This window comes from Hemitrygon akajei, chromosome 2 (genome assembly GCF_048418815.1).
Source record: "Hemitrygon akajei chromosome 2, sHemAka1.3, whole genome shotgun sequence".
NCBI lineage: Eukaryota > Metazoa > Chordata > Chondrichthyes > Myliobatiformes > Dasyatidae > Hemitrygon > Hemitrygon akajei.
The window spans coordinates 164,610,098-164,626,644 of record NC_133125.1 but is presented as its reverse complement, the minus strand read 5'-3'; the positions used below and the strand labels follow the sequence as shown (position 1 = coordinate 164,626,644).

The window sequence follows — 16,547 nt, the reverse complement described above, 5'->3', positions numbered from 1 at the left end:
GAGACTTTCGTAATCTGGACAAAACCCATGGATCCATTTGCAGAAATGGTGGATGCTTTCACACAGAGGAGCTACCCATTCGGTCTAAGAGCCAAGCTTTTGTTCGCTCTCCTACCTGCTCTGTCATATCTGCCCGTCTCTGTCTCTTGGCTATTTGCCAGTGCCTTCCGTTTTTCCACTCCCCCACCCTCACCAAAACTTCGAGATTGTTGTGTCCGGCTTATTTTATGCCCAGAATCGATCCCTTCCACCAACCATAAACATGAGATTCTGCAGATGCTGGAAATCCAGAGTGCAGATTCACGCACATGCACACGCCTGAAGGAACTCAGCAGGTCAGGCTGCATCTATGAAGAGGAATAAAGAGTTTCATTCCCGATCCTAGACTCTCCTTCTGGTGGAGGCATTCTCACCACAGCCTTTCAGTATCAGGTAGGTATCAGTGAGATACCTCTTATGTAGGTGCAGAGTGGAATTTAGGATGAGTTGATGGAAATGAGGGTGAATGGCTGAACATTCGAAGAGGAACAATACTGCTTCATTGCTTGACATAGACTCCCATAGGGACCCTGAGGAATTGTTACTTCTCGTGTAGTTTAACTTTCCTATGTTTGTTTTTTTTTAATATCATCTTCAACATGCATGTAATTGTCTAGTGAATTATCCAGCAATTACAGTACAGTTGCTACACACAAAATGCTGGAGGAAGTCAGGAGAAGAAGAAAGAGTCAACATTTCAGTCTGAGGAAGAAGCCAGAATAAGAAGGTGAGGGGACAGGAAGGAGTACGAGCAGGCAGGTCTTGGGTGTAACCAGGTGTGAGGGAAGGTAGATGGGTGGAGGGGGGAAGGACATGAGCATCTGGGAGATGATTGAAGAGCTAATGGACTGAAGAAGACAGAATCTGATAGGAGAGGAGGGCAGACCATGGGAGGAAACAAAGGAGGGGCACTAATGGCAGATGAGGAGAAGAGATAAGAGGGGAGCCAGAGTAGGGAATTGAAAAAGAGGATGGAGAAATCAATGTTTATACTGTCAGCTTTGAGGCTACCCAGACAGAATATGCAATGAGGCCTGAGACTGGCCTCATCATGACAGTAGAGAAGGCCATGGACTGACATGTCAGAATGACATCTTTGCTCTGCCTGTCTCAAAAAGGTAGCCACCCATTTTAATTCTAGTTCCCATTCCAATTCTGACACTCGCAAGTTGCCTTCTGTACCACATGGACACTTAAGTGACAAGCAACTGAAGTCTTCTGGAAAGTGGTAACCAGGTCGGCTTTTGCTAATCAAGTTTACTTCTTGATATGTTGCATTCATTCATCTCTGCAGGTCTGTCTAATCTGACTTTTGATCCTGACACTGCCAGCTCCCACCTCTCCCTCTGTGGACCAACGAGAGTGAGGTACAACGAGAAGCCCAAGTTGGTTCCCGACATCCCGGAAAGATTCAGCGTTGCCGCCTTCATCCTGGCCACCGATGGGTTCACTTCGGGAAGGCACTACTGGCAAGTGGACGTGGGAGATGGGAAGGATTGGAGTCTGGGTGTGGCAAGAGAGTCTGTCAACCGGAAGGGTGATGTCCGGCAGTCTCCTAAGTATGGATACTGGACAGTGTACAGGGACAAGGACAATTTTGGTGCTTTCTTAGTCCACCCTAAAGTGATCGAGATGAAGGACATTCCTACACGGATTGGGGTTTACCTAGACTATGAAGGTGGAAGGGTTTCCTTCTATGATGCAGATATTTTTTCTCATCTCTTCACTTTCCACGCCACCTTCACTGAGAAGGTCTACCCGTTTTTTTACCCGGGCTTGCACGTGACCAAGAGCAACCGGGGGATGCTAAGATTACACCACCTCTACTTGTGAGTGAGCTGCAAATTCCTCAGGGCGACAAGTTCAACCTCCAGCTTCTGTAATGCATACTTGTTTTTGTTTTTTATCTCCTCTGACCCTATGCTGCATGTTGTAGTTCCCCCCCCCCACCCCGTCACCGCTCCCCTCACCCCTCACCGAATCTCCTATAGCTACCAATTCCAATGGAGTTCTACAAGTTGACCAGTCAAGTGGGCCAGTCAGGTACTTTGCCTGTGGTTCTGTAGTATGTCACATAATTAGGGAGTATTGGTTTATAGAAGCTCTAACAAAAGTGTTTGGGTGCCACAGTAGCATAATGGTTAGTAAAACGCTATTACAGTGCCAACAGACTGCGTTCAATTCCCACCACTGTCTTAAGGGGTTTGTATGTTCTCTCTGTGACCACGCTGGTTTCCTCCCATATTCCAAAGATGTACAGATTAAGGTTAATGAGATGTGGGCATGCTATGTTGACTCTGGAAGTATGGCAAGCCTTGCAGGCTCTCCGCAACACAATCCTGTTGGTCATTGATGCAAAACAACAAATTTCACTGCATGTTTCAATGTACATGTGACAAAGTTAATCCTTATCTCTAACTTTTTTAAAATCTCTAATAATATTGGGTCAGCTTACCTGCATTACCTTAAACATGTTCTTCCTAGCTGCATATAGGTTTGGAGTTAACACCATTGATCTTTTTAAAATCTACCTTACATCTTTCCTTAAATCTCTTATTAGTTTCCCTATTGGATATTAACAAGTGGGTGGACAGGGAAGAATTTGGTTGCGATGGTGATTAATTACTGTGGAGTATTCTGAAGTGGACATGAAATGAGGTAATGCAAAGCAAATCTCCATGCAGTCTGGGTATGTTGAACTTGGGCATTGCATATAATCAAATAACTTTGCTGTTGACTCATTCGAGTTTGGTTCCAAACTAAAATCTTGAAATAAAATCAGAAACGCCTCTGTAGGAGGTGGGAGAGAAACACAAGAGTTATCTTTTGAGGTTGACAGTTTTTAGAACAGTACAGGCCCTTCAGCCCATGACTTTCCTAACACAATGTCAATTGTTTTTCTTTAAAAAAACTACCAATAGATTTCTCTAAAAAAAAACTTCAAATTATAGCCAGTTTCCACTACTTTAGGACACTATTATTGCATAGTGTGTTAGTGCTATGACATGGCAGCACTGTTGTTCTTAAACACAAAAAATTATGCAGATGCTGGAAATCCAAAGCAACACACACACAAAATGTTGGAGGAATACAGCAGGTCAGATAGCGTCTGTGGAAATGAGTAACAGTTGACCCTTCTTCAGGACTGGAAAGGAAGGGGGAAGACACCAGAATAAAAAGGTGGGGGGAGAGAGGAGGATATAGCTCAATCTCATGTTGTTACCATATTGCATCCTGCTTCATTTTAACTTGAAGTTGCCATTCAGTGAAACAGCTGCCATTGCTCACCCCATTATTAGCTTCACTCCTATCCATTACTGACCCCAAGCATCAGAATCAGATTTACATGTTTTCTGAAATGTGTTGTTTTGTGACAGCAGTACAGGGCAATACATAAACTTTACTATACATTACAGTACCAAATATACATATAAAAATGAATAAGCAGCGCAAGAAGAAAGCAAAAACTAGTGAGGTGATGTCCATGGGTTCATTGACCATTTAGAAATCTGATAGCTGCTCCTGAAACTGAGTGTCTCTCTTCAGGCTCCTGAACCACCCCCTTACGGTAGCAATGAGATGAGGGAATCCCCTGAGTGGTGGGGGGTGGGGGGGGGGTCCTCAATAATGGATGCTGCCTTTTTTTTAAAGCAATGCCTTAGGAAGATGTCTTTGGACAGAGAGGTTACTGCCCATGATGGAGCTGGCTGAGTTTACAACCCTCTGCAACTTTTTTTTAAATGATCCTATGCAATGGCCCCTCAATACCAGACAGCGATGCAACCAGTCAAATGGATGCATCTATGGAAATTTACTGAGAGCCTTTGGTGAGATGCCAGATCTCAGACTCCTGATGAAATATAGCCTCTGTCATGCCTTCTTCATAATTGCATCAATATGGTGGGCCCTGTATAGATCTCAGAAGCTGACACTAGGAACTTCAAACTGTTTACCCTTTCCACTGTTCACCCTTCAAAGAGAAGAAATTAAAAGTATTGAAGAACACAGTTCAACAATACTATTTGCTTATTGCTGGTATCCTGTACACCAAAAGACTTGATCCACTACCTATACTAAATAATGTTTATAAGACTGTAATAGGCCACATTGTTAGTGCATATTCAAAGTTCAGAGTAAAATTTATTATCAGGGTACAAACATGTCAGCACATACAACCCTGAGATTCTTTCACCTGCGGGCACACTCAGCAAGTCTATAGAACAGTAACTGTAAATGGGATCAATGAACGAGCATAGAAGACAAACTCTTGAAATGCAATATAAATAGCAATAAATAACAAGAGCACAAAATAACAAGATAAAGAGTCTTTAAAGTAAGATCATTAGTTGTGGGAATATGTTAACAATGTTAATTGTTCTATGGTGTCCGCAAGATATGACTGCCCTGTAAACACGTGGCTATATTAAGTGGTGGTGATCTGTTTTTCATCTGATTACTCTTGGCTCACCTACTATGAGAAATATTTCACTGTGAGATCTTGAAGTTTAATCTGTTGAAAAGGTTATACAAGGAGGGGCAACCTTGTTGAAGCTCAGGCAGATTGGCCAGTTTATCCTTCATTCTGATTTTATGTGAACAAGTTAGTGAAATTGCCTCGAATAATGGATGGATCAGGAACTAATAATTTCTGGAGTTTGGTAGTTTAATTGAATCGTTGGCAGTATAGATCCTGCATCACCTCATTGCCAGTCCAGATGATTTATGTGAAAGAAAGCTTGTGTTTCTTTAGCTTTCGTGATCCTGGGTGTCTCTTCAGTGCTTGTAAGCCAATGATATGTTTACAGTGTTTTATTCATCCATTTTTTTAGATTCGGATATTGTTGTCATTGCGATCCGTTGAAGGTTGTCACTACCTTCTATTGATTGTTGCCTATTTGTGCACAGCATTCTCCTACGTGTACAGCAGTGTGCTAATCGGCAATAATTTATTACAAGTAATGCTGATAGTGATAAATATTGACCAGGACACTGGCAATAACATCCATGCCATCTGTTGCATTTACTGGAGAAGGCAGATGGGATTTCTGTGTAACATCTCATTGGAAAGATACCAGTCTGGTTCCTTGGCTCCCTTTTGCATGTGTGCACTCTTTGACAATACGGCACGAAGCTGTTCTGTCTATCATGCAGTTCTTCCTTTCTCTCTCATACTTTTTGCATTTTCTCTCAATTATCTTGATGATCTGTCTTTCATTTACTGCATCAAAATCACACTAAACTTTACTCTATTCACTCTATTTACTGCTTTACCTCCTCAAAAATCAGAACACCTACTGAACAATATGCAAAAAAAAAGTGATAAAAATTCAAGCAGTAAGTTCCACCATTGTCTGGTGGTGTGTAAACAATCTAACCATGTGCATACCATGGGGCTGCGCATTGAAACTGCCAATTGCAATAATAAAAACTAAATTGGATTTAATTGTGTTTTTAAGATAGGAGAATGGAGACAATCATCAAGGCGTCCGTAATTATTTGTAAGAATGGCACAGGAATTAGTAGCTGAACTGATTTAAATCTGCATTAATTCATTTGATTGACATTCCCATTTGAAGTCTGGATGCTGCTCAGGGCCAATGTCATGGCAATAGTACAAAAATTTGTAATGCAGTCTATCAATCAGCTTTGAACATATTATGTGAGAAACATATTTAATGTGCACTAAATTAGCTGTTTTTTAATAGCAGCTTTTTAATTTTTGGGAACATAAATCAATCTGTTTTATTACAATGTTGTAGAAATATTACTTTTGCAATAAAGCCATGATTGTAAATGACTTTGTTCTGATATTAAAATAGCTCCAACTATGATCGGTTGAGCTCATGTCTGTATTTCTTGACAGGGTTGTTTAGAATATCACAAATCTTGTGGTTGGATGGTTTTGTATTTTGAAGCACCATGCTTTGCTGTATTTAGAGTCGTGGAGCAACACAGACAAGATACTGTACCTCAAGCTGCTGACAGTCATGCATAGAAACAGGCTCTTTGGCCTATCAAGCCTGCGCCATGAACCACCCATCTGTACTGATCCTACATTAATCGATAAAAGACAATAGGGTCTTTTAAGAGGCTTTTAGATAGGTACATGGAGCTTAGTAAAATAGAGGGCTATAGGTAAGCCTAGTAATTTCTAAGGTAGGGATGTGGTCGGCACAACTTTGTGGGCCGAAGGGCCTGTATTGTGCTGTAGGTTTTCTATGTTTCTAATCATATTTTTCACCCACATTTCCATCAACTCCCCCCACCCCATGATCTACCCCTTACTTGCACGCTAGGACCAATTTACAGTTGCAATTAGCTTACTAATCCCCATGTTTTTTTTTAATGTAGGTGGAAAATGGAGCATCTATGGGAAACCTGCATGGTCACAGGGTGAACTTGCAAACTCCACACAGACAGTCCTCAAGGTCGGGATCTTTGGCACTGTGTGGTAGCATCTCTAATAGCTGCACCACGGTGCTGCCCATCCAGTGTTTAATGATGACCTCTGCATTATAAGAGTTAATTTTAAGTGGAGAGAGAGTCTAACTTGAACCTCTAATTGAACTTCACCACAGATTGGTCCTATTAAAAATCGTCCCACCAAGCAAAACCAAGTCTGACCCTATTCCACAAACATCTATTTCCTTAATGCCCCTACTGGAACCAGATAATGGCAGCAAACCCAGATGACTTGATTATTTTGCTACTCTGCCTTCAAGATCTAAAACTGATGGTTGCACCTAAATGGTGGGAATGGCTTACCATAGTTATTCAGTGATCAAACCTCCCACCAGGGCAGTGGGAAGTAGCAGTGAAGTAATTGACTGAAAAACCTGACGCTAGTTTATATGGTTGCTTAGACAATGCACAGCATCATTATTGATCAGGAAAAGCCATTTGCCCATTTGAGTCTATGCCATCTCCTAGTGCATTAATTGTTCCACTCTTACTCTGCACTCATGGAGTTTATTCTCATCTATCAAATTTCCTTTGAAAGACCTGATTAATTCAGCTTCTGCTATGGTGCTATGGGTAGTGAGTTTTAGATCACCATCACTCTGCACAAAATAGTTGTCCCTCTCATCCCCCTTGTATTTTGTCACATTCTATGCTCTGTAATATGCAGTACTTGAACAACAGTCCTTGGAAGCAGGTCCTTCGGCTCAACGTACCCATGCTACCTGTTTGACCCAGCAAGCTGTCCATCCTGCCTCCATTTGGCCATTAGCTCTCTCAACCACTCCTATCCATGTACTTAACAAGGTCACTTTTATATGTTGCTAATGTGGCCATGTCACCACTATTTCCAGCAGCTCATTCCAAACGTGCTCCACCTTTAACATGAGGAAACTGCCTCTGTTATGTTTTAATTTTTTTCCCTCTGATCGTAGGCCTATAGCCTCTTGTTTTTAGCACCCCCTCCCTGGGGGAAAAAGACTATGCTTTCACTCTGTCTATACCTCTCAATATCTTGTATACATCTACCAGATCGACTCTCAATCTCCTACTTTCCCGGGAATTAACTGCTATTGAGAACAAATTCCCTCTATTTACCGCATCTAAACCCCATCATGGCCCTGTTTATCTCTCAGATAAACCAGGAGAATAACCCAGGTTTTCTAGTCAAATCTTGAAACCGAAATCCTTCTTCTCAAATTGAGCAATGAAAAACTTGCAGAACCATCACAGAGACATTTCATTACAGAGAAAACATTCACAAGAAAAACATAAATTAGCCATAAATTATATAATATTATTCAAGAGAACACAATTGGACAGAAAAATACAAAGTCCATTTTAGTGTAAAGTTTTGCTTTTCTGAGGTAGTGGATAGGGTATGTTGGTTGGTTCAAGAAATCAATAGGAGTTTGAGTAGATTTGCTACATCATCAAAGACCCTCGCAAATTTCTACAGTTGTACTGTGGAGAGGATTCTAGCTGGCTGCATCACCGTCTGGTATGGGGGGGGAGGCACTGCACAGGGCAGAAATAAGCTGCAGAATTGATTCTGGACTTCAGGAAGGGTAAGAAAGGCCTTCTGAAAATCCAAGTACACAACATCAGAATCAGGTTTATTATTACTGACGTGTGGTGAGATTTGTTAACTTAGCAGCAGCAGTTCAATGCAATACATAATCTAGAAAAAGAAAGGGAAAAATGAAATAAGAATAAATAAATAAATTTACAGTATAAATATATTGAATAGATTAAAATAGTGCAAAAACAGAAATAGTGTATATTTAAAAAGTGAAGCAGTGTTCACAGGTTCAATATCCATTTAGAAATCAGATGTCAGAGGGGAAGAAGTTGTTCCTGAATCGCTGAGTGTGTGCCTTCAGGTTTCTGTACCTCCTATTTGATTGGTAACAGTGAGAAAAGGACATGTCATGGCTGCTGGAGGTCCTTAATAATGGAAGCTGCCTTTCTGAGACACCGCTTCCTAAAGATGTCCTGGGTACTTTGTAGGCTAGTACCCAAGATGGAGCCAACTAAATCAACTGACTCAGCTTTCTCTATTCTGCTTGTTATCTCTTCAAAGAATTCCAACAGATTTGTCAGGCAAGATTTTCCCTTGAGGAAACCATGTTGACTATGACCTATTTTATCATGTGCCCCCAAGAACCCTGAGACCTCTTCCTTAATAATCGACTCCAATATCTTCACAACCACTGAAGACAGACTAACTGGCCTATAATTTCCTTTCTTCTGCCTTTTTCCCTCTTGAAGAGTGGAGTGATATTTGCAATTTTCCAGTCTTCCATAACCATTCCAGAATCTCGTGATTCTTGAAAGTTCATTACGACTGCTTCCACGATCTCTTCAGTCACCGATTTCAGAACTGTGGCGTGTATACCATCTGGTCAAGGTGACTGATTTACCTGCAGACCTTTCAGTTTCCCAAGAATCTTCTTTCTAGTTATTGTAATTTCACACACTACATGACCCCTGACACCATACTGCTGGTGTCTTCCACAGTGAAGACTGATGCAAAACACTTTGCCCGCCATTTCCTTGTCTCCCATTACTTTCTCTCCAGCGTAATTTTCCAGTGGTCCAATATCCACTCTCACCTCTCTTTTACACTTTATGTATCTGAATAAACTTTTGATATTCTCTTTAATATTACTGGCTAGCTTACTTTCATATTCCATCTTTACCTTCTTAATGTTCTTAAGTTGCCTTTTGTTATTAAAAGCTTCACAATCATTTAAATTCCCACTATTTTTGCTTTATTTTATGCTCTTTGGCTTTTATGTTGGCTTTGCCTTCCCTTGTTAGCCACAGTTGTGTCATCTTTCCTTTAGAATACTTCTTCCTCTTTGGGATGTATTTATCCCGTGCCTTCCAATTTGCTTCCAGAGATACCAGCCATTGCTGTTCTACCATCATCCCTGCCAGTGCTCTTTTCCAATTAATTCTGGCCTACTCCTTTCTCATGTCTCTGTAATTCCCTTTACTCCATTGATACCTTTACACTGATACTGCACTGATCCTTTAATACATCTGATGCATCTGACTTTAGCTTCTCCTCAAATTTCAGGGTGAATTCAATGATTTCATGATCATTCATGATCATGATCAGTGAATTCATGATCACATTCCTCGAAGGGTCCTATCCTAAGTCCTTTCATGCCAGTTCCCATTCCCCTGCCAAATTAGTTTAAACCTCCCCCAACAGTTCTAACAAACCTGTCTATGAGAATATTGGTCCCCCTCAGGTTCAGGTGCAACTTGTCCCTTTTGTACAAGTCATACATCCCCCAGAAGAGATTCCAATGATTTAAGAACCTGAAGCACTGCCTCCTGCCCCAGCTTCTCAGCCATGTATTTTCTGACAAATCATCCTGTTCCTACCCTCACTGGTGCATGGCACAGGTAGCAATCCAGAAATTACTACCCTGAAGATCTTACTTCTCAGAAATTACACATTAGAGGGAACATTGATTGTACTGCTATCACATAACAACAAATTTCACAACACATGCCAATATTATGAAACCTGATTCTGATTCTGATGTTAGAAAAGTAAGGAGCCCACTCCTAGTTTTTATTGAGTCTGGAAAGCTGTAATAGGTTTCACTAAAAATGGTAAGTTGCACCTCAAGCCTAACTTGGAACTTCTTGTAACAGTACTATAGGTCAAAAGAGAGGTAGGAGTGGGATGGAGAATTCAAGTGACTTGCAAGCCCCGAGGAAAGATAATTGTCCTGAGGCATATACAATGTCTCTGCCTTCACTAAAGCAGCCAGGCTTGCTATGTCTCTATTTCTATCTTAGAATTCCAACAGCTACACTAATTGGGGGCGGAGTGCGTATCGCCCTTCACTAGATTTTTTTGTAAATTGATCTGATAAAAGAAGATCCGAGAGGCAAAACTAGAATGTTCTGCAATTGATCAGTTCTAGCCCCTGTTGATCAGAGTCACATGGCCCCCTACCCATGTCCAGTTCCTGTCTCTACACTCTCGGGCCTCACCAGCTTTCCACCACCCTCGCTCGCTCGTAATTTTCATCTTCCCCGGCTCCGGGCGTCCAGCCACGCTGCCATTGGTCGCCGCCCCGAATTATCTCAACACCTTGAGCCCTGATTGGCTGCTGCCGGCGGCAATAACAATCAGAGCGCCGCCTACGACATTAAACTGCCGCTGCACAAACGGACGGTGGGAAGCAAAATATCATACTTAAAGAAACGCGCTATTGGGTAAGAGACGCACTAAAAATTGTATAATCCATTGCAGCAGCAGAGAAGACGGAATATAGATGACATTACCTGAGAGACAGATATGCCTGGATCAAAACCATTAGCCATCGGGATCGATTTGGGTACTACTTACTCCTGTGTGGGGGTCTTCCAGCATGGCAAGGTGGAGATTATCGCCAACGACCAGGGTAACCGCACCACCCCCAGCTATGTGGCCTTCAACGACACCGAGAGGCTCATCGGCGATGCGGCCAAGAACCAAGTGGCAATGAACCCGGCCAACACCATCTTTGATGCCAAGCGGCTCATCGGGAGGAGGTTTGATGACCCGACGGTGCAGTCTGACATGAAGCACTGGCCCTTCCAGGTGGTGAGTGACGGAGGGAAGCCCAAGGTGAAGGTGGAGTACAAGGGGGAGAACAAGACCTTTAACCCAGAGGAAATCTCCTCCATGGTGCTGACCAAGATGAAGGAGATTGCTGAGGCTTACCTCGGCTACAATGTCACTAATGCTGTCATTACCGTTCCTGCTTACTTCAATGACTCCCAGCGCCAGGCAACCAAAGATGCTGGTGTGATAGCTGGTCTCAATGTCCTACGTGTCATCAATGAACCGACAGCAGCTGCCATTGCCTATGGCCTGGACAAGAAAGGCAAAGGGGAGCGTAATGTTCTCATCTTTGACCTGGGTGGTGGCACCTTCGATGTCTCCATTCTCTCCATTGATAACGGTATCTTTGAAGTGAAATCGACAGCTGGTGATACCCACCTGGGAGGAGAGGACTTTGACAACCGCATGGTCAATCACTTCGTTGAGGAGTTCAAGAGGAAATACAAGGACATCAGCCAGAACAAGAGAGCGGTGAGGAGGCTGCGGACGGCTTGCGAGAGAGCAAAGAGAACCCTGTCTTCCAGCACCCAGAGTGATGTTGAGATTGATGCTCTGTTTGAGGGCATTGACTTCTACACCTCAATCACCAGGGCTCGGTTTGAGGAGCTGAACTCTGACCTGTTCAGGGGCACTCTGGAGCCAGTGGAGAAAGCCCTGAGAGATGCCAAGCTGGACAAATCCCAGATCCATGAGATTGTCCTGGTCGGAGGCTCCACCCGCATCCCCAAGATCCAGAAGTTGCTGCAAGATTTCTTCAACGGTAGGGAGCTGAACAAGAGCATCAACCCCGATGAGGCCGTGGCCTATGGGGCAGCTGTCCAGGCGGCCATTCTGATGGGGGACAAGTCGGAGAATGTTCAGGATCTGCTACTCCTGGATGTTGCTGCTCTGTCATTGGGGCTGGAGACGGCAGGTGGAGTCATGACCACCCTTATCAAGCGGAACACCACCATCCCCACCAAGCAGACCCAGATCTTCAGCACCTACTCTGATAACCAGCCTGGTGTCCTTATTCAGGTGTATGAAGGCGAGAGAGCCATGACCAAGGACAACAACCTTCTGGGCAAGTTTGAGTTGAGTGGCATCCCTCCCGCTCCTCGTGGCGTACCCCAGATTGAGGTGACCTTCGATATTGACGCCAATGGCATCCTCAATGTCTCTGCTGTCGACAAGAGCACTGGGAAAACAAACAAGATCACCATCACCAACGACAAGGGCAGGCTGAGTAAGGAGGAAATTGACAGGATGGTGCAGGAGGCCGAGAAGTACAAGAATGAGGATGAAATGCAGCGGCAGAAGATTGCAGCCAAGAACTCCCTGGAGTCCTATGCCTTCAACATGAAGGGCTCTGTGGAGAATGCAAATTTAAGGAATAAGGTCAGTGAAGAAGACAAGAGGAAGATCATTGACTTATGCAACCAGACAATAGCATGGCTGGAGAAGAATCAGATGGCAGAGAAGGAAGAGTTTGAGCACAAGCAGAAAGAGCTGGAAAAAGTCTGCAATCCCATCATTGCCAAACTGCACCAAGGAGCAGCTCCTGAGGCTTCTTTTGGCTCTCAGGCTGGACATGTCAATTCCTCAGGCCCAACCATTGAGGAGGTGGATTAACAGATTGTGTTCATGTGAATGATACTGATCACTGACCTTTTGGACTTGAACATGTGTCATATGCACTGTTTATGACTACCTACAGCAGCCCCTGTGAACTTTCTCTGAGATAGATACTTTTAGGTTAACTCTTAGAACTCTGCAATAACAGCACAAGTCTGATAGTGGTTCAGCTTTTAGCTTTCTTGAAGCATATTGTGCTTCATAAATGATGGTTTCAAAGAATTGGTAGCAAAGGCAGAAAGCGCATTGGATTTTCCTTTCACTCTGTCCATCTTGTTGCAAAATTTTGAAATGTTTCATACTTAAATGTTTGAAACATAAATCTGCAGTAGACTGCTTATTAAAATATATTTGTATTTGTGCTATTTTTTAAAAATTGTTGTTTGAAACATTGATTCCCTTTTCCAAACTTTGCCACTGCAAATTCACTTCTCATTCATTTAACATGATAGATTGGTTTAACTCTGGTCCAAGTTTAAAGACATTTTGCTTTTTACCATCTGGAAAAGCAAATACATTTTACAACCAATAAAAATCATTTGATGAAATATAGCGATAAAAATTGAAAAATTCAAAGTAATTTTCACAGAAAAAAATCCCTTTTTTTGCTTGCTGTAGGTCAATTATTACTTTGAAAGAGACAAGTTAAAATACTGCTTTCCTTCTCATATCTCTCATTTCTATCAGCTTCTTTGTACATGAGTAGCTATGCTTTATTGAATACATTTACTTGTCCTGTTTACCCATCACACCTGCACAGGATCTTGAACTACTTTGCTAAACATATCTGCATCTGTCTAGCTACAAGATATTTCTTAAAGCTTATTTTCATATCTAAACAATGGTCACTTGTCCAACCATGTTATAAGGTATAGGAGCAGAATTAGGCTATTTTGGCCCATCGAATCTGCTCCGCCATTTCATCATGGTCAACCTAATTTTTCTTCTCGGCCCCAATTTCCTGCTTTCTCCCTGTAGCCCTTCATGCCCTGACCAATCAAGAATCTATCATCCTCTGCCTTAAATATACATAAATATACTGAGCTCTGCAGACACCTGTGGCAATGAATTCCAGATTTACCATTCTCTGGCTAAAGAAATTCCTCTTCAAATCCATTCTATAAGGACACCCCTCTATTCCAAGGCTGTGTTCCTAGACTCTACCACCATAGGAAACATCCTCTCCACATCCATTATATTGAGGCCTTCCAACATTCAATTGGTTTTAATTAGGTGATCCCCTCATTCTTCAGAATTCCAGTGAATACAGGCCAGAGCCATCAAGCATTCTTCATATGACAAGCTCTTCATACGTTGTTTAAAATGTTAAATAACATTACCACAAAGCAGTTTATGGTGCTTTATAAGTACAATACCCTGGATGATAAGATGCATTAATGGCAGGGAAGGAAAACCGAGAAAAATTATATCAGACACCAAGCACTTAATACATTGAAAAGCTTAAAATATAGAAATTGCTGGAGTTAAATTAAAAGGGAAATCATGAATAGAATGAAATCCATTGACACTGACTAACCCTGTGAGGTTGGTTATTCTGCGGTAACAAGGAAAGAAATATCAAGATAGTATTCATAGGTTTCATTGAAACCAAATTGAGTATGAAAAACATTAGCAAGTTAAAGAAAACCCAAATTTGTTTCGTAAGTACATTTCTTTCTTCTTTATTTCTTTCAGGTACTGCATGGTATACATTGGCCCTTCCGGCTCTTTGAGCTGCACTGCCGAGCAACCCCCAATTTAACTCTAGCCTAATCACAGAACAATTTACAATGCCCAATTAACCTACCAAACAGACTGTGGGAGGGAACCCATGAGATCACGGGGAGAATGCACACATTCCTTACAGACAGCTGTGGGAATTGACCCAGATCACTGCTACTGTAAGCATTGTGCTAACCACTATGCTACTGTGCTGCTTCATCAAACAATATCAGCACACCTACTAAGTACCAACAAACTGACGTGCATAAAGTTCTGAAAATATTTTGCTTATGTTTTCATGAAAAAGGATGTTAATGTATCTGATAGGATAAAAACTGAAAGGGAACATGTATCTGAAAAAGAATAACTTGCTCTGAATGATCCCAGGCTTTTCAAAGGCAGACTAAAACTTTCCAATCCTCTTTGTTCTGAAAGATTGTAGACAGATAATATTGTCCTGTTGTTTAAAAGTGATAAAGCAAATAATTATATAGGAAACTATTAGAACAAACAGTACAAATTTCATTTTAAAAAGTACAGGTTAATCAGGGCAAATAGTGTGGGTTTATTAGGATGAGATCATGTCTGTCTAACTTGACTTAATTCTTCAAGTGGATAATAAGAGTGAATAGGGCAGCGTATTTGATAAAGATTTCATGAATTTTAGAAAGGCTTTTGAAAAGTGGGATCTCTCAGTGGCCACTTTTTAAATTCTACTTCCCAGTCTCATTCTGACATGTCAGTCCATATCAGTCCTCTACCACTGCAATGAGGCCACACTCAGGTTGAAGGAGCAACATCTTATATTCCATCTGGGTAGCCTTCAACGTGATGGCTTAAACATCAATTTGTCAGACTTCTGGTAATGACCCCCCCCCCCCCCCATCATTCCCCATTTCCATTTCCTTCTCTTACCTTATCTCCTTACCTGCCCATCACTTCGCCCTTCCCTTTCTTTTATGGTCTTCTGTCTTTTCCTAACAGATTCCCCCTTCTCCAGCTCCTTATTTCTTTTACCAAGTGACTTCCCAGCTGTTTCATTCACACCCCCCTCTTCTGGTTTCACCATAATCGCCTACTACCTTGAATTTCTTCCTTCCTTCCCCCCAGCTTCTTACTCTGACTTCTCATATTTTATACTCCAGTCCTAATGAACGGCTTGGCTCAAAACGACGACTGTTTACTCTTTTCCATAGATGCTGCCTGGGCTGCTGAGTTCCTCCAGCACTTTTGTGTGTGTTCCAGTGAAGAAGCAAGCTTTACATTGCAGAAATATATACATATATTGCAAACACGAGGAAATGTGCAGATGCTGGAAATTCAAGCGACACACACAAAATGCTGGTGGAACACAGCAGGCCAGGCAGCATCTATAGGGAGATAGGGAGAAGCATTGTCGATGTTTCGGGCTGAGAGTCTTCGTCAGGACAGCCCAAAACGTCGACTGTGCTTCTTCCTATAGATGCTGCCTGGCCTGCTGCGTTCCACCAGCATTTTGTGTGGGTTGCTTACATTCATTGGCCACTTTATTAAGTACCTCCTGTACATAATAAAGTGGCCACTTAGTTTATGTTCATAGTATTCTGCTGTATAGCCCGCCCACTCAAGGTTCAACATGTTGTGCATTTTGAGATGACTGCATGATTATTTGAGTTACTGTTTCGCCTTTCTCCTCTGACCTTTGTCATTAAGATGATGTTTTCACCCACAGAACTGCAATTCACTGAATTTTTTTTTGCTTTTTCGCACCATTCTCCAGAGACTGTTTTGCGTAAAAATCCAAGATCAGCAGTTTCTGAGATACTCAAACCATTCCATCTGGCACCAACAATCACTCCATGGTCAAAGTCAATTAGATCACATTTCTTCCCCATTCTGTTTGGTCTGAACCTTTTGCCCATGTCTGCAAGCTTTTATACATTGAGTTGCTGCTACAATTAGCTGATTAGATATTTACATTAACAAGCAGGTTTACAGGTGTCCCTAATAAAGTGGCCACTGAGTGTGTATATGGTATATACTGTGCAAAACTCTTAGGCACCTTATTTGGCTTCAGGTGGTATACCTTCTACAAACC

The 16,547-nt window shown here is 42.1% G+C and overlaps 2 protein-coding genes and 1 long non-coding RNA gene across 3 annotated transcripts in view; 2 read left to right on the top strand and 1 right to left on the bottom strand.

Annotated features, from left to right (window-relative positions):
- Nucleotides 1-5,870, top strand: part of LOC140717856 (zinc-binding protein A33-like) — a 29,693-nt gene extending 23,823 nt beyond the window's left edge. The window contains exon 7 of the mRNA XM_073031578.1: nucleotides 1,334-5,870. Within this exon, the coding sequence (XP_072887679.1) occupies nucleotides 1,334-1,872 (539 nt within the window). The 3' untranslated portion in view covers nucleotides 1,873-5,870. The remainder of the gene's footprint in view (nucleotides 1-1,333) is intronic.
- Nucleotides 1-16,547, bottom strand: part of LOC140717883 (uncharacterized) — a 44,116-nt gene that overhangs the window by 19,504 nt on the left and 8,065 nt on the right. The window lies entirely within an intron of this gene.
- Nucleotides 10,811-13,251, top strand: LOC140717845 (heat shock 70 kDa protein 1-like). The gene has a single exon (XM_073031571.1). It carries the CDS (start codon nucleotides 10,826-10,828, stop codon nucleotides 12,743-12,745), a length of 1,920 nt encoding a protein of 639 aa, XP_072887672.1. The 5' UTR covers nucleotides 10,811-10,825; the 3' UTR covers nucleotides 12,746-13,251.

Excerpts from the sequence above, each read along its gene's own strand:
- LOC140717845 (XM_073031571.1), top strand. The coding sequence starts at position 10,826 with ATGCCTGGATCAAAACCATTAGCCATCGGGATCGATTTGGGTACTACT.